This window comes from Pelodiscus sinensis, chromosome 23 (assembly GCF_052426305.1).
Source record: "Pelodiscus sinensis isolate ZL-2025 chromosome 23, ASM5242630v1, whole genome shotgun sequence".
Taxonomy (NCBI): Eukaryota; Metazoa; Chordata; order Testudines; family Trionychidae; genus Pelodiscus; species Pelodiscus sinensis.
Genome location: NC_143074.1, coordinates 10,217,678 through 10,236,108, shown reverse-complemented (window position 1 = coordinate 10,236,108; position 18,431 = coordinate 10,217,678). Strand labels below are relative to the sequence as shown.

The following is an 18,431-nucleotide window of genomic DNA, read 5'->3' as shown; positions in this document are numbered from 1 at the left end:
GCCAGTCTAGACGCTTTTTTTCCGGCTTTTCCCCAAGCTGGAAAAAAAGCGGCAGACATGTTTATTTAAATCCGCGGGGGATATTTAAATCCCCCTGCGGATTTTCCTATTCCCACTTTCAAAATTAGCATGCCCCTTCCGAAAAAGGGGTCAGTGTAGACGTAGCCCCTATGTCTACACGCGGCAGGGACCCAGTAGTTCAAAATAAAGCCCTAGTTCCAACTACCTGTTAAACCTCATTCCAGGAGGAATAACAGGTAGTTTGAACTAGGACTTTAATTCGAACTACCGGGTCCCTGCTGCGTGTAGACGCGGGCAGTTAGTCCGGACTTGTAAATTTCAAAAATGTCGACCAGCCAGAAAGATGCAAATTAAGCATGGGATATTTATATCCCGGGCTTGATTTGCAACTTCAAATGCCTACATTAGCCTCCCTAGTTCGAACTAGGGTGCTAGTGTAGACATACCCTGATAGAAATATGCCCTATGCAGGAACAAGAGGGATTGAGACAAAGTCACCTTTGCATTTATCTTATCCTTGAGCCTTTGAGCTGCTCTAACTTGCATTTGACTGCTCACGTCTACAAGGGATCATTTCAGTCACTAGGACTAGCTCCTTTTCTTCTGGCCATGGTCCCAGGAGACTGGAATAGACCCGGTGTGCTGGCTGTTTGCCACCTAGGGATTACCTCTATACCAAGAGAAATTCTCCAGGGGCCCTAGCCATGCACTTTATGCCCTCTTCATAGTGCTGGTGCAGCATATAGGAGCCAGTTCTTGGCATTATGTCTCTTTTATGCCAGTTCAGCAGTGGCCACTGGAATAGAAATGTAAACCCTCTCATACTGACAGAAGAAGAGTTGCAAGGGATCATTCAAGATGGAAATGCATTCCACACACCACCAGGGCTTCATCTCAGCCAGGTGGCTCATGTTGCTGCATCTCCCTGGTAGCAGAGTTCATTGTGCTCTTCAGTGTATTTCACCTGACAATCCCCTTGAGACAGGGAAGTACTGTCACTCCCATTTTATAGTTGAGGAAGTGAAGCCCAGAGCAACTAGGTCACTTGCCCATGTCACAGAGGGAGATTGGAGTACTGTGTTCAATACCCGACTGCATCAAAAAATCCCCCACTAGTCTCCTACCCACAAGACCATGCTTGTTCTAGAGGAGCATGTGTGTTGGAGACGGGAGGGCTGCTCTTCACCTTCATACCTATACACTGCACCATAGACCAGCCTCCGATGGTTCCCTAGTGCATTTGATTATCCAAATCAAAATTGCTTTATTCCGTTTTGTTAAGCCCTCCCTGGGCTTGCTCCAGTCCCCTTCACAGACTTGGTCTGTCTTCTCCCCCTCCATTCATGCCTGCCCTGGTTAGCACTGGCATCTAAACCCTAACCCCCATCCTCCAACTGTCATTCTTGATGGAAGAGTCTTCTGCCCTGCAGATCACTTGGGGCAAGAGGTTGCAGATGTGGCTATTAAGCAGCCATGTTGGTAAGTACAATAGACTTCCATCTTGAATGGTCCCTTGCAAGTCTTCTGGAAAGAGTCAGACTGGAAGGAATTAGGTTTCTTAAATCTCTTAAAATTGTAGCTTCCAACCACATTTGTGGTCAGGTTCATGCTCTACTTCCTTTAACCTCAGCTGTGTATATAAACCTTTTGTAATCTTCTGCACACAGGACACAAAACCTCCATTCTTCGAGGATTGTCCCTGGGGATGCTTCACCTTAGGTCTTGAGGCACCACTGCACGCGTAGTCGGAGATTTACAGTAGCAATGCCCTCTGATGGGCCACACAGGCGGGGCAGGCAGCACTCACAGTGCTGCTATCACACAAAAGCGGTAACCATCCCCTCAGTTCCTTCTCCGCTGCCATCGGCATCAGTTGGAACCACAGTTGCTGTCCTCATTTGCTTAGTAATTTGAATATTTTTTGATTATTAGTTAGTGTTACAGTTAGAGTTAAGTTTTTTTCATTTAAAAAAAACTAAAAACCTTTTTCCTGTTAGACCTCACCAATTTGTGGCCTAACAGTTCTACTCACCCTGGGATGCCTGGTTCCCTGAGATTCAAACGTTGCCCTCTCCTGCAGGCTTTCTATCCCCGTCTCTCATGGTCATTCCCATTGTGTGCATTGCCTCGATCAGGCACACGCTACTGCACAGTGCCAGCATTGCAAACTGCTTATCGCTCACACAAGGAAGGCCCGGGAGCTTCAATTAAAACTCCTTTCATTGGAGAATACAGTGAGACCAGCTTCAGATCCAGAGCACTCCTCTCCCTCATGCCAACCATCTCCTCTGGCCATATCCAAAAGAGCAACGTCGACCAGCTTGTCTTTAAGAAACTTCCTCTAACCAAACTAGGAAGACCTCTCATTCCTTGTGTAAAGGTGACTCCCCCTCAAAAAAAATAGGAGCAAGCACCTAAAGTGCCCCCTGTTCCAACCATGGTCAGGGTTCTGGACAGGGAGGCTCCGGGAGCATCCGGTACCAACGGTTCCTGAGGGTCCAAGGACCTAATTAAGCTGAGCAAGGCGCCATGCAAAGCCAAGGCAAAATCAGCTTCATTGGCACCATCAGTGCACACATCTGCACTGAGGAACGATAAGACCAAACTGGCTACAGCCGTGGCACCTCCGGCACCGACAAAGCTCAAGCCACATATGGTACCGTCAGCACCCATAACTCCCTTGGCACTGAAGAGCCACAAGCATGCGGTACCGACTTCCTCTCAGTACTGTTGGTGTCGCACATAGCGGCCATAATTCCATCCCAGCTGCCCTGGGCATGGAATATACCAGTACCAGCCCTTCATCACGGCAGAAGAGCTCAGGGTATCCTTGGTGCCCGCAACACCATTATTCAGCAATGACGGCATTCCTGCATTGACCAATTTCTTACACTCAGATACTTCAGGCTCGGCACTGCAGTTGTTGAGTGATGATGAAGAGGAGCCCTTAGTTGGCACCCACTCCCTAAGACCGTGGTCACCAACCAGTAGATCGCGACCTCAGGAGCTCTAAGAGTAGCTCTTGAGCCCTCTCTGAACTGCGCGCCTGCGCAGTACATTTACATTAGATTTCCTCATTTGAGGAGCAGCTACTCACCGACCAACACCACAGGTGAGTAGCTGCAAGGAATGGTGGGAGCTGGGAGGTTGGGAGGCCTGAAACACCCCAGCCAGTTGACTGTGGCTTTCAGCTGAAAGAGGCTGCCCTGCACTCCAGCTGATTGGCGGCTTCTCCTCTGTGCCTGCCCACGTGGAGCTTGGTGCACCCTGGCTGAGCGCTGTGGCCAGCTGGCTAGGCAGCTGGGTCAGCCTTGATAGTTATGCATGTTAGAACTTCGTGCAACAAATACAAGGCAACATTGTACAGATTTTTACGGACAATCAAGCCACAATGTACTACATAAAGAAGCAGGGCAGAGCCAGATCCTATCACCTGTGCCAGGAGGTGGCCCACCTATGGTTGTGATGTATAGATCACAATGTCCATATGCAAGCCTCTTACCTTCCGGGCAAGGACAGTGTTACAGCAGACACCCTCAGCAGGAAGTTCGCTTCCAACTTTGAACGGGAGATAGATTACAACATACTTCACATGATATTCACACGTTGGGGATTCCCAACGATCAACTTATTTGCAACCTATGCAAAAAAGAAATGTCCACAGTATTGCTCATTTGCGGGCATTGGGCTTACACTTTCTGGGGGATGCCTTTACAATACCTTGCGACACACCCCTTGCATATGCCTTCCTGCCAATCACTCTTCTTCTCCAAGTAGTCAACAAAATAACAGCGGGGACAGCATTAGTCATACTCATCACTCCAGCATGGCCCCGCCAGACCCGGTACACTTACCTGCTCCACATGGCCATAAGACCTCCTGGGCAGCTCCTGATAGTCCCGCATCTCCTGACTCAGCAAGAGGGTCACATCCGGTATCCGTCTCCCCACATCCTTCTTCTCCAAGCGTGGCTCCTCACTGGTTCTCCTCAATAGAAGCTACATTTACAGATAAGGTCAGACAGATCTTAATAAGTAGTCGCAACAAGAAAATCCTACCTATACAAGTGGTGAAGATTCTCTCTCTGGGTGAGCCAGAGATCAGCAGATCCATCCATGATTCCACTGGGTGATATTTAAGAGTCCCCTTTATACCTAAAACATACAAGTCTCTTGCTCAGCTCATTAAAGCTACACCTCACAGCCATAACTGCATTCCACCAATCTATCAAAGACAAATTAGTCTTCGCCCACCCCATGACTGTTCCTTTTAAAGGGCATTCAAAACACATTCCCGCCTGTTCGAATACTAATCCCAGCCTGGGACCTAAACCTTGTACTAGGAGCTCTTACCTGTGCACCATTTGAGCCTGTGGCCATGTGTTCAATGCTGCACCTCCCAGTGAAGGTTGCCCTGTTAGTCACGCTTACATCAGCCAGAAGGGTAAGCGAAATTGGGGCTCTAATGGCTGATATACCCTTTACCGTATTTTATAAAGACAGAGTGATTCTGCGACCACATCCAAAGTTCTTATTGAAGATACTTATCTCCTAGCATTGCAACGAACCTCTGCTACCACCCATCTTCTGCCCAAAGCCTCATGCCACCGCTGAGGAAGTTAAATGGCACATGCTTGATGTGCGCTGCACTGTTGCCTTCTATTTGGAAGAGACAAGGTCAATTCATAAAACTAATAGACTTTTCCTCTGCTCTGCTGAATGATCCTTGGGCATGCAAATCTCTATGCAGAGAATTTTCAGGTGGATTGTAGACAGCATTTGCCTGGCTTACACCAGCTTTAATCAACAACCACCACTCCAATTACGTGCACACTTCACAAGGGCCATCACAACTTCTATGGCCTACCTTAGCAGTATTCCTCTTATGGACATTTGCAGAGAAACTCCTTGAAGAAAAAGAGAAAGTTACTCACTTTGTGCAGTAATGGAGGTTCTTTGAGATGGTTGTCCCTGTGGGCACTCCACCACCCATCCTTCCTCCCCTCTTCTTTGGACTCGTTGTCCTTCTGGTGCAGAAAAGGAACTGAGGGGATGGTCGCTGCACATGCGTGGTAGCGGCCTTGCCTACGCGGCCCAGTGGAGGGCACTGCTACTGTAAATCTCCAACTAGGCATGCAGCGGTGACTCAAGACCTAAGGTGGAGCATCCACAAGGACAGTCATCTTGAAGAATCTCCTTTCCTGCACAAAGTGAGTAACCTTCTCTTGCATCAGTTGAGAACAAGATGATTGTAAGTCTGTAATTCGCCAGGATTATAAGTAACTCCTTGTTTATGACAAGTACAAACCAATGGAGGTTAAGAATACACCATAACTTTTGATGGTAAAATGTGCTGTTTCTTCTCCTCAGTTGTTTTTTATTTCTATTTTTCTGCTTCCTGTAACAGTTATATCACAATACCAGGGAGATGAAGGCCCTGTAAATACCTTTAAAAATATATCTTTATGGTCATAAAACCCGGGATTTCTGACTGCTGGCTTTGTGCTTTAATCAAGCTTCCTCCCTCTTCTTCCTCAGATGAGTTCTAGCTTATAAATTTGATGTCCTTTTCATCAGTATGGTCAGGGCTCGACAATTAGGGCAATCTACTCGCCCGTGGCGAGTAGATTTTAGCCCAGCATGGTGCCGCAGTGCGATCAGCACATGCGCAGTGTGCCAACCCGCGCAGCTGGCGAGCAGGGGTGGCCAATAATTTTGGAAGGGGGGCCAGTTCACAAATTTTAGAAGTGGCTGTGGGCTGACCTAAAAGGGGCAGAGCTTTGGGCGGAAGGGGCAGGGTTGGGAACTACCCTGCTGGGTATGGTGACCTTATTTTCTGAACCAGCTGGAGATAGTAATAATGGTTTAATTTAAATTATTAAACCAATTAAGTGTTTTAACTTTCTCGTGTTGTTTATCAAACTTCATTTTAAATAAAGTAAAACATTCGGAGCACAAATGGTGTTCTCGTCCATCCTCCCTGTTAAAGGGAAAGGACTGGGTAGGGATCGTTGAACTGAGGAAGTAAATGCGTGTTTGCGCAGGTGGAGTTGGAGAGAGGGCTTTAGTTTCTTCGAACATGGGACTCTGTTCCGGGCACAAGGATTGTTAGGAAGAGATGGGATCCACCTAACAAAGAGAGGAAGGAGCATCTTTGCGGGCATGCTTGCAAACCTAGTGAGAAGGGCTTTAAACTAGGTTTGTTGGGGGACGGTGACCAAAACCCTGAGAGGAGTGGAGAAGTCAGATACCGGGAAGAAATGCAAAGAGGAACGAGCAACAAAGAAGGACCCCTGATTTGAATGGAGAGGGTAGGGCGATCAACTGGTTATCTAAGGTGTTCATACACCAATGCAAGAACCCTGGGGAACAAACAGGAAGAATTGGAGGCCCTGGCCCAGTCCAAGAACTACAGTTTGATTGGGATAACAGAGACTTGGTGGGATGACTCGCATGACTGGAGCGCTGTCATGGAAGGGTATATAAACTGTTCAGGAAGAACAGGAAGGGGAGAAAAGGAGGAGGAGTTGCACTGTATGTAAAAGAGCACTATGATTGCTCAGAATTCCAATATATAGAGGGAGAAAAGTCTGTTGAGAGTCTGTGGGTCAAGTTTAGAGGTGTAAGCAAAAGCAGTGATGTTGTGGTTGGTGTCTGCTACAGGCCACCGAATCAGGTGGATGAGGTAGATGAGGCTTTCTTCGGACAACTGAGAGAAGTTTCCAGATCGCAGGCCCTGGTTCTCATGGGGGACTTTAATTACCCTGAAATCTGTTGGGAGACTAATACAGCAGTACACAGCCAATCCAGGAAGTTCTTGGAGAATGTTGGGGATAACTTTGTGGTACAAGTGCTGAAGGATCTGACCAGGGGCCGTGCGCAGCTTGACCTTCTGCTCACAAACAGGGAGGAACTAATAGGGGAAGTAAAGGTGGGTAACAACCTGAGAAGCAGTGATCATGAGATGGTAGATTTCAGGATCCTGACCAAAGGAAGAAAAGAGGTAAAATACACACCTTGGACTTCAAAAAAGCAGACTTTGACTCCCTCAGAGACCTGATGGGCAGAATCCCCTGGGATGCTAACATGAAGGGGAAAGGAGCCCAGGACAGCTGGCAGTATTTGAAAGGAGCCCAGGAGAGCTGGCAGTATTTTAAAGAAGCCTTATTGAAGGCACAGAAAGAAACAATTCCAATGTGTAGCAAGAGAAGCAAATATGGTAGAAGACCAGATTGGCTTACCGGGGAAATCCTTGGTGAGCTTAAACACAAAAAGGAAGATTACAAGAAGTGGAAACTTGTACAGATGACTAGGGAGGGGTATAAATGTATAGCTCAAGAATGCAGGGGAGTTATCAGGAAGGCGAAAGTGCAATTGGAATTGCGACTTGAAAGGGATGTGAAGGATAACAAGAAAGGTTTCTGCAGGCATGTTAGCAAAAAGAAGGTGATCAGAGAGGGTGTGGGACCCCAACTGGATGAGGGCGGTAACCTAGTGACAGATGATGTGGGGAAAGTTGAAGTACTCAATGCTTTCTTTGCCTCTGTCTTCACGGACAAGGTCAGCTCCCAGAGTAATGCGCTAAGTGACGCAATATGGGACGAAGGTGGACAGCCGCAGATGGGGAAAGAACAGGTTAGGAACTATTTAAAAAAAGCTAAACATACATTAATCCATGGGTCTGGACTTAATACATCCGAGGGTACTGAGGGAGTTGGCAAATGTCATTGAGGACCCTTTGGCCATTATCTTTGAAAAGTCGGGAGATCGTGAGAGATCCCGGATGATTGGAAAAAGGCAAATGTAGTGCCCATCTTTAAGAAAGGGAAGAAGGATGATCCAGGGAACTATTGGCTGGTCAGTCTTACCTCAGTCCCTAGAAAAATCATGGAGGAGATCCTCAAGGAATCCATTTTGAAGCACTTGGAAGTGGGGAAGGTGATCAGGAATAGTCAGCATGGATTCACGAAGGGAAGTCGTGCCTGACCAATCTGCTTAGCTTCTATGATGAGGTAACTGGCTCTGTGAATATGGGAAAGTCAGTGGATGTGATATACCTTGACTTGAGCAAGGCTTTTGATACGGTCTTGCACAATATTCTTGCCAGCAAGATAAGGGAATGTGGATTGGATACATGGATGGTAAGGTGGATAGAAAGCTGGCTGGAAGGTCGGGACCAGTGGGTAGTGATGTCAGGATGGCGGTTGGTTTTTAGCAGAGTGCCCAAAAGTTCAGTTCTGGGACTGGTTTTGTTCAGCATCTTTATTAATTACCTGGATGAGGGGATGGATTGCACACTCAGCAAGTTTGCAGATGACCGTAGTGATGGATGGCAGAACAAGGAACAATGATCTCAAGATGCGGTAGGAGAGGTCCAGGTTGGATATTAGTTTTTTTCTATTTCACTAGGAGGGTGGTGAAGTACTGGAATGGATTACCTAGGGAAGTAGTGGAGTCTACATCCCTAGAAGTGTTTAAGTCTTGGCTTGACAAAGCCCTGGCTGGGTTGATGTAATTGGGATTGGTCATGCCTTGGGTAGGGGGCTGGACTTGATGGCCTCCTGAGGTCTCTTCCATTTTTATGGTTCTATGATTCTGTGACTTTTTTTGGTCCACCACAAAAGGTTTCAATGTTTTCTTTATTTATGGCAGGTGTAGGGAATCCTTTTTGGGTCAGCGGTCACTGACTCACAAAAAAATCAGTTGGAGACCACACGAGTGAGAAGCAAAAATATTCCAATAATCCCCAATGCTCACTGGTGTGGCCTTAACTGAGACACCTCACTGCTCTGGTGTCCCAGACTCATAGAGTGAGGGGAAAGAAAGGGGGGAACTGAGATTCAGGGTTTCCCATAGACCAGATTTACTTTTCTGGGGTTCTGGAGTTAGTGGAGAAAAGTTATGGACCTCCTTAGATTCTGGGGTAGGGACAAAAGTGAGGGGTACAGTGCACCAGATAGGTGTGCCAGCAAGTAAGGTAGGAATGGGGTGCAGGATGTGGGAGGGCAGTGGGGTGCAGAAACAAGCTGGGAGTAGGGTGTCTGGCTAGGTCGAGGGAGCAGGAATAGAGGGTGCAGTGTGTGACCAGGAGAGAGGGTGCAAGAACAAGGGAGAATATCGGAGCAATCTAGGGGTGCCAGGCCTTGAGGGGGAGGGAAGTGAGGAGATTGGGGAGGGGGTCTGAGCATGAGGGGGAACCTTACCTGGTTTTGTGCTCCTTGAAGTAATGGCTGCAGCCTCGCTGTCCCGGCCGCCCCAGAGGGAGGTTCCGCTGCTGCAGCCACGTAGCCACAAGTCAGGCCTAGAGGCACCACTGCTGTGGCCACAGCCTGTCTCTGGAGGCGCCCCAGACGAGGGCTGGCCCCAGAGGCTGGAGGCGCTGCTGGCGCACCACTGCCATGGCCACGTTGCCTGGGGACAGCCCCAGAGGTGCTAGCCCGAGGCTGCGTGGCCATGGCAGCAGCATTTCTGGGGCTGGCTCCAGGCTGCAGCATGTCTGGTCTCTGGGGTGGCCTGGAGCCTCCTGGCCGCAGTGTCTCTGGGGCCAGCCCCAGTTTGCATGGCTGTAGCAGTGGCACCTTCAGCATCTGGGGCCAGCCTTGGACCATGGCGCCTTTGGGGCCAGCTTGTGGCCATGGTAGTGGTGCTTCCAGGGCCAGGCCCGGACTGCATAGCCACGGCTGGCCCTGGACCATATGGCTGAGGTGCTGCTAAGGAGCCTCATCCCCAGCGCTGCTATCTCTCCAGCGGCTGCACGGGGGGAGGAGGAGTGGGGCTGAGCTCCTTCCCCTGCGGCATGTGTGCTACAGGTTGGGCCCGCCTGTTAGGGGGTGGGGCATGGAACTGCCTTGCAGGGCAGATCAAAGCCCTAGGCGGGCTGGATCCAGCCTGCTAAGAAGATTTTGCCCACCCCTGAGCTAGACAATTTAATGGGCTCTCAACTTGGGTGTCACGCCCATTTTACCCTTGTCCATACTAGTAGATAGGATGAGGTTCCAGCTACATGAGAGAGGGAGTCCTGGTAGTCTTTAGAACAACAGATCCAGTTGGTTTCACTTTCTGGCTCGTCTAATAAGTCTTGTTTTCTACAGGGCTGTTCGCTCTATTTCACAGCAGCACCATTTTGCAAATGCTGCAGGAGAAATGTGCAAATGCAAATGAAGAATGGTTTCCATTTGCTTTGGGATTAAATATCAAGATAAGATTTCAGTTAACTTTAGGTTTTGTGAATTTTTTTTTTTTTTTTTTATTGTTTTGGGACTGAATTGCCTATCCACATCAATTTAAATTTTGCCTCCGCTGGCTGCAGTTCCTGATATGATGTGGAGGCTAATGAAACAAGTTTCTTACTCTTTTATGTAATCAGTCCATTAAGCATGTCTGAAATTCATATTTTGAAAATGTTGCTTTGTTTAGCCTCTTGGGCTAGATTTGTGGGTTTTCCTTCTGTGTGGGTGTGCATGGCACTTTGGGTATTTACTGTTTTTGCCAAGTGAACTGACAAGAGAATGCTAAAATATATTAATTTTTAAAAATGATGCTGTCCAAAAACAGCATTTAATTAATCTACAGCATTTATTTAAAAACAAAATATAAACAGTACACCAGCTATTCTGTGTATCAGCCTCTGTTAGTGTTAATCAGCTTTTCATAAACACAGTTAGTTGTCTCTTCTTCCCCTTTAAGAACTGTACAAAATAATTGATGTTTGTTGAGGATGGCACAGCAAATGCTGAGATCGCAAATAAAAGGTGGGAGTGTATGTTACACATGGACATGTACATTTTGCCCATCAGTAGCTCTTTCCAGATGGGAAATCTCAATGTTTTACATTAATTCTTAGAACTTTTGTCTCTGATTTGTAGGGGGAACTATAGCTGTTCTGAAATACCATTGACTGGCTCTGTCATCTTTGCATCTCTGAACTTTTCCATCTGTAAAATGGAAATATTTTTTACTCACAGTTGTAAAGGGCTTAATGATTTTCAGGTGAAAGTTACTGTATTAAGGCTCATTACTCCAACCCCTGTTGAGGTGACTGAAAAGACTCTCATTACCTTCTGTTGGCTTTGGAGCAGGCCTATAGAAGCTGAAGTGGGAATGGAGTCCCCAGTCCAATTCCTGCCCATGGGACCATGCTATCATTACTTTAGATGGATAGGTTGGTCCAGAGGAAATAACATTACCTGTTTCTCAAGGAGAACCTTTTTAAAAGGTCTGAAATATTAGGATATCCAGATATGATGGAGGAATTTTCTTCATTTTTAGTTTCTAGCCTTGATCAGAACTTCAAATATTAAAATATCTGTGATCACACCACATTTTGATCAAAGTGGTTTGGAGAAGCTTTGATTATGCATCTGATTTTAGGGGTTTACTTATCAGAACCAAACTCAAACTCTAAACTGTTGTCATCTTATTTCATTTGTTGCTTACATCCAGTGCTTTTTTTGTTTAAAAAAAAAAGTGCCAATACTCCAGGGGAAAAGTTGTTGAGCTCTGACTGAAGGTGCTGGTACAGTGTCTGGGGGTGCCGGTACTACGTACTGGGCAGTACCATCAAAAAAAAAACAAAAAAACCACTGCTTACATCACATTAGTGCCCAAAAAGCATTAGGTGCTTTCCAATCACAGAGGGAGACAGTCATCAAGAACCACAGTCCATGACAAGGGTCACCATTGCTAATCAATATCTAGAGATGTGTAAGTCAATGAGACAGCTCTTTCAAAGGGAGGGGTGAGTCACTGAGTTGCTGTGCTCAGAAAGGGATCATTATCAGAGGGTAAGGGTGATAAAGTGTGAAGTGAAAGTTAATAGAGGGTCAAATTCTGTGTACAGTTACACCTACACAATCTAATGAACTCAGTGAGGTTGCACAGGTGCTTTATACTCCAGTAGTACTCTTTTTTGTGTTTTATATTGCAGCAATTAACTTTCTGGTAAACATTTGCTGCTGTGTGTGTGTGTGATATTAGGAGGAACAGATCCCCCCCTTGGGGAAGGAGAACATTGCACCTATGAGACTGAGAACGGAAGTTACCAAGTCATCAAGCAGCAAATTCAAATGTCTTTTTTTTTTTCCTTTGCAGCTTCGGAAAATGCCAGTGTAAAGTTGGGATAACTGGCTTCAAGTGTGACCAATGCCGTGATGGATACTACTGGGTCAACCAAACCAGCTGTGAACCATGTCAGTGCAATAACTATTCCAACAGCTGTGATATCTTAACAGGTATAATATTTCTGATTGCTTAGAGCCAAGTTCTGTAACCTTGATGGGGCTCTATTGACATCAGCAAGGTTGCAATGGTGAGTGAGTAGTGGTTTGGGACCTTACCATCTAGAATACATCTACACAGTAAGCAGAAATCTACAGCACTGAGTCTACAGAGTCAGGCTTGTATGGCTTGATTCCATGGAGCTAAAATAGCTATGTAGACATTTGGGTTCCTGCCTAAGTTTCAGAGCTCAGGCTTCAGCCTAAGCGGGAATGTCTATATGGCTATTTTTAGCTCTCTGGCCTGAATTTATAGACTTGGTGTCATGAATAGGAGCTGCAAAGGAGAGTCTAACTTACCTGGAGAGTGAGGGAAAGGGTTAAGCAACTCTGGAGATGTACCTGAGGGAGGGGGCTTTGGGCATTCAGCCAATGAAATGGAGATAAAGAATTTCAAATCTAGAGAGTTTTTTTTCTCTTCCTTTGTTTTGGGGAGAGCATTTTTTTCCTCAGGTAGCAGGACAGATGGAGTCTCCCAGGAACAGACTCCTTGAATTCATTGAAATGTATAAGTAGGGAAAAGTTTAGGTAGTCTATCAGGTTGTCTTGTTTTCCTTGTTTGTGGGTTTGGAAATCATGTCTGAGCTGGTTATTTTGTAACTGAGAATTACAGGCCAAGGAGTCTCTCTGAGTTTCTTTCACTTCATGGCTTTTAACACCCAGTCATTTACTCTGTATGCAACAGTAGTCTTGTTCTAATAATAAAGGTTTTTTCTTTTTGTTTTGGTTAACTGGTATTGGCTGACTTTTGTGTCCTTAAACCTATGTGCCTAAATTACTCAGGAGGAGCAGAGCTCCATTGTTGTCTGCGGGTTATTTCTGTTTGTTTTCTCAACTCCAAGCAAAATGGAAGTTGGGGCAGCGGGGAGAGCTTTGCCTCAGCAAGGGGATTCCAAGTGATCTCTTCCCTGGAAAAGGGTTTATTTTATATTTTTATTTACACTTGGTGGTGGCAATGACCAATCCTCTCTTTTTTTTGGGTCTCGGGGAGGTTTTTCTCTGGGAATTACAGATCCCGGTTCTTACAGAGTTTATTCTGCTAGCCAGCCTCCATATCTACACTCGAAGTGCCAGGTTGGGGAATTGAGCCATAACACTTGGGTTGTGAAATTTGCTGCTGTGAGTTTCTGCTTCCTGTGTAGATGTAGTCAACTGTTTCCTGATTTCTGCTATATTTAGTTTCACAGAGTTGAAAGACAGAAATGACCACCATACCATCTAATCTGACCTATGTATCACAGGCCACTAAATACCACCCCTAGCCATCTATGCACCAAGCCCACAACTAGAATCAGATGAAAGTATTACAGCCCTCAAAAGACTAATCTCTTCAATCTCACCCCTTTGTATTTTTCATTTAATTGTATTTGTTCATAGGGCGTCAAATCATCTACTTGCATGACAAATTCTTGTTGTTTTGGATCTGATCTGCTTCCCATGGAATTTGGTGAGGGCTTTGACATTCACTTTGACAGCAACACTGAGCCTTTATTATGACGTCTAGATTCTTAGTTGGAACCCTAGGGGCTCCCTGTACAAAGCATAACCAAAAGATGATGCTTAACCTTAAGAGCTTACTTTTTGTTCTTTCTTTTATTTACCACAAGCATGTATTGTTCAGGTGTTGGCTGAATGCAACTGGTATTGTCACCAATAATATTCTGAGCTCTATAGAAACAGGTTATTCATATTTGCTTGTTTGTTTTGTAATGAATTTGCCTTACATCCATGATGTGTCGGCTTTTCTTAAACGTTGTGATCGATTTACACTAGGGATGGAAGCAGCTAATTGATTACTCAATGAGCACATGCTCATTGGGTAGTCGAGTAGTCACTTGACTAGTCACTTTCCCACTCCCCCCCCTCCCCCCCCCGCTGCCTCTGTCAGGAGCTGGTGCTGGCGGGGAGCTGGTTTAAAAGATGCTCTTAATACATTTAAAAGGCAGAGCCACTGCAGGGCCAGATCCTAACCCTGCTGCAGCTCTGCAGTTTCCCTGCATTACCAACTAATTGAATAGTCAATGGAAATTTCATAGACTACTCGATTAGCTGATTAAATGCAATTTAACATCCCTAATTTACATATGTTTTCTGTGCCAAAAAAAGTAAATTGTCTTTGTGTCCCTTCACACTGTAATAATATGAAGGTCTAAAACATAAGCCCATGTAGCACAGGCCTGGTCTGAGGCTTAGCTAACAGACAAAACATGGCTAATGTAAAGCAAAGCTAAGCTGTGAGCAAGAGACAGGCCCCTGCTCACAGAACAGGCACGAACAGAAAGCAAAACACTAATTGGCAATGAGCCCAGTAATGGGTACTGGTCATAAGTTGAAAGCACATGGTATCACCAGCTCATTAAAAAAGACCTTGGTACACACTCTGCACAGCTACAGACCCAGGTGCGAGAAAGGGTCTAAAATGATCATCTCTATCAATCATGCTGTCTAATCAAACGACAGGGTACCAGGTGATGGGTGGTATTTAAGAAGTGTTAGCCTGACGTCCGAAGGTGGCAACCTGACACGTCAACAATGATGTGTAATTTGTTAGTACCTGTATACAAAGTGGTATCTTGGGGGGACGGTTTTGGATGACCTACGGAGCAATGGAAATTTTCCATTGATTGAGTCATTCCATTGTTATGAATTGCATATGCATAGTGGTTCAGTAGAGTCCACTGACAACTATTACTGTACTTCGCTTAACAATAAACCTAGCTGGGCACCTTCAATCCTTATCTGATTTGTGGTCTTTGGGGGCTCCTCTCAGGGTCTGCTGTGGAGACTGAGGGTATGTCTACACTACAGCGTTATTTCGAAATATCTTATTTTGAAATAATTATTTCGAAATATCGTATTTCGAGGTAACGTGTCTAGACACAAAATGCATTTTGAAATAGTGTTTTGCTATTAGCGCGTCCACACTGATAGGATGCTGAATTGCATTTAAGGCTGGCTGGAACCGGTTCTGTCAGGGCATCAGGTTGGGAGTTACCTTGTGTGGCTGCTGCCTGAGGCTATCTGAAACCTGTGCTTAAAGGGACCCCTCCCCCCCCCCCCCCCCCCCCGGACAGCTGGTTCTAAGGTTTCCCTGCTTTCTTGCCTTCCTCGCTAAGGGACAGCAAAGCATTTTTTTCTCTGTGTGCTCTGGTTGCCCTCACTTAGGACACCACAGCACTCTGCAGCATGGAGCCGGAGCTGCCCCTAGGCACTCTGGTGCTTCTCCTGGACGTGTTCCTGCGAGCCTGGCAGCACATTCTGCAGGCAGTAGCAGCCTCCCTGGTGTGCCTCACTGGGGGTTTGTGCCTCATTCCTTCCTCACGTCCTTCCACTTACCCCTCCCTAACCTCCCTTCCTGCTGTACGATAAAAGACACGTGTGTTCATTACAACAAAGCCTCTTTATTGAACAAAACTGGGGTGGGGGAATGAAACTGAGGTAAGACTGGGGCAAGGAGGAGGGATGGTGGGAGAGGAGAGGGGGAAACCTGGGAGGAGGGAGCTGGCAGCGGGAGGAGGGAGCTGGCAGTGGGAGACAAGGGGAGGAAGTGGAAGGAAAAGCTCAGGGTTGGGGGTCTCACTGGTCCAACTGTCTCCCAGCACTGTGGGTGCGGGGACCTCGGCATCCCTGGGAGTGTGGGGAGGAAGAAAGAGCTGTAGCTGGGGAGGCAACAGGGGCTGGAGCAGCAGGAGGCAGCAAGCTCTGCCCCAGGGTCGATGACCACTTGAAGGGCACAGACCGTCCTACAGACTAAATAGACCCCAGGATGCGGTCCATGGTATCAAAATAGTGGGAGGGGTGTGGGTATGCCCCTGGTTGGGAGCTGCCTCCTGTGGCCCTGGCATACGCTTGCCGCAGCTCCTTTATTTTCATATGAACCTGTTCCTGACTTCTCATGTGGCCTTTGGTGGCCAGGCTGGCAGCTATCCGCCTGTAGACGGTTGCGTTCCTCCATTTAGTGCAGAGATCATGGACGTTGGAGGCATCCCCCCAAACCTGAATTTGGTCCCTGATCTCCACACTGGACCAGGCAGGCACCCGCCTTGTCCAGCCCCTTGCAGGCTCCTGGGAGCTGGCAGACTGGTCCTGGGGAGTGGTGGAGGGCTGGCTGGCACTGGCTGCCTGGCTCATGCAGGTGCAGTGACTGCTGGCTCTGAGCTGGCAGGCTTGGAGCTGGTACAGGCACTGTGGCCAGAGTCTACCTCTTTAAGGGCACTGGGGAGGGAGGGAGAGGAGTTTTCTTGGTTGTGCCCAGAGTTGCCACCAGGGCACCCTGGGAAGGGCTGGGGGCCCCCTATTTTGAAATAAGCATCTACACAGCACTTACAGCCGGTGCCCAAGTTGCAAACGGTCGACTTATGACCGTTCACAGTTACGACCAAAAGTGTTGTAAATGGCGGACCCTGAGTTACAAACACGATCCGCGCTTACGAACAGCGCGGTCGCATGTAACTCAATGGGGACCGACTTAAAAACAAACCAAATTACAACCAATTGCTTGGTCCGTAACCGGTTCGTAAGTCAGAGACAGGCTGTATTTCGAAATAGCAATTTTGAAATTGGCGCTATTCCTCGTGGAATGAGGTTTACCAATTTCGAAATAAGCCCTCGGCTATTTCGAATTAATTTCAAAATAGCGGTTTGGCTGTGTAGATGCTGGTAAAGTTATTTCGAAATAACTTTACTGTGTAGATATACCCTGAGTGCACAAGTTGGCACAATATACATCATTGAGCATGCATTCAAGCAGCCTTCTGGTTATCATCATCAACAGATAAGGACTCCTTAGCAGTAAATCCTGACCCTTCCTGACTACCTGCACACACCAAAAACTGAAACAAAGTCAATATCATGTGACTTACACAACCAGTTGCAGCTCAGCAACAGAGCTTCAATTTTGAAATTTAAATTTACAGTGAGGAGCTACAGAGTAAAATAAAACTCACCAACATTTTTTCTAGTGAGTTAGAAAGTCAGTGAATTCAAAAAGTTTGCAACCTGTTTGCAAATGGCTTGTCAACAGAAAGAAACAGTTAATCAAATTAATTATATTTTGTAATTATTTTCTCTTTATTTACTACATTGTTTATGTACTATATTGTCTGTGCATTTCTAACAAAGACACAGTCAGTATTGAATCACAGAATTAACTGTAAGCCAGTAACACCACCACTTCTGTCTAAAGAACAAATATAATGGGATATCTAGCAGATATTCAAACTTTGTCCTGTGTGGCCCTAATTCGGCAAGGCACTTTCTCATATTCTTAGCTTTAAATATGTGATTATATCCCACTTAATTTGAGACATAAGAACATGTTTTAAAGTTAAGGTGCGCTTAAGTGCTTTGCTGAGTCAGTGTCTTAATGTGTGTGTTTTAGTTATTTTGATATGAAATTACATGCCAGTTTCTGCCCTTGATTCTGCAGTCAGTCTACGAAGGCAGAACTCTTTGCCATGAGTGCCAAAAATCCATCTTTATAGTTTGCAGAATCAAAGTCTGACCATGGTGGTGTTAGTTTGATCTATCATGGAATGGTAGAAAATTCTTATTCTTTCTTCTCTTGCCTTTGCTTTTGTTGTTGTTGAAGCTGAAAAGCAGATAGTAAATTAGATCTGATTTCTAACACTCTGGCTGTGTCTACACTGGCATGAATTTCCGGAAATGCTTAAAACGGAATACTATTCCGTTTTCAGTTTTTCCGGAAAAGGAACGTCTACGTTGGCAGGCTGCTTTTCCAGAAAAGCCCTTTTTCCAGAAAAGCGTCTGTGGCCAATGTAGACGCGCTTTTCCGGAAAAGAGCCCCGATCACCATTTTTGCAATCAGGGCTTTTTTCCGGAAAAGACTATTGGGCTTTCCGGAATAAGGACTTATGCCCGAGCGGGAGCAGAATAGTTTTTCCGGAATAGCGGCTGATTTTGTACAGTAGAGCATCGTTGCTTTTCTGGAAATTCAAGGGCCAGTGTAGACAGCTTGCAGCTTATTCCGGAAAAGCGGCTGATTTTCTGGAATAAGTGGCCCAGTGTAGACACAGCCACAGTGTATGTACATAGTTCTTGATATGAACTAGAGAGTGTACTTTGTTTGACCTCTGCAGGTTTATATAAAATCGTGTATTACTTGTCAATGTTTCTG

At 46.2% G+C, this 18,431-nt stretch overlaps 1 protein-coding gene across 3 annotated transcripts in view; it reads left to right on the top strand.

Moving 5' to 3' along the window:
- Window positions 1-18,431, top strand: part of MEGF9 (multiple EGF like domains 9) — a 116,390-nt gene that overhangs the window by 72,343 nt on the left and 25,616 nt on the right. For all 3 annotated transcript variants that reach the window (XM_075905148.2, XM_089772990.1, XM_089772991.1), the window contains exon 3: window positions 12,111-12,250. In XM_075905148.2, the coding sequence (XP_075761263.2) occupies window positions 12,111-12,250 (140 nt within the window). The remainder of the gene's footprint in view (window positions 1-12,110; window positions 12,251-18,431) is intronic.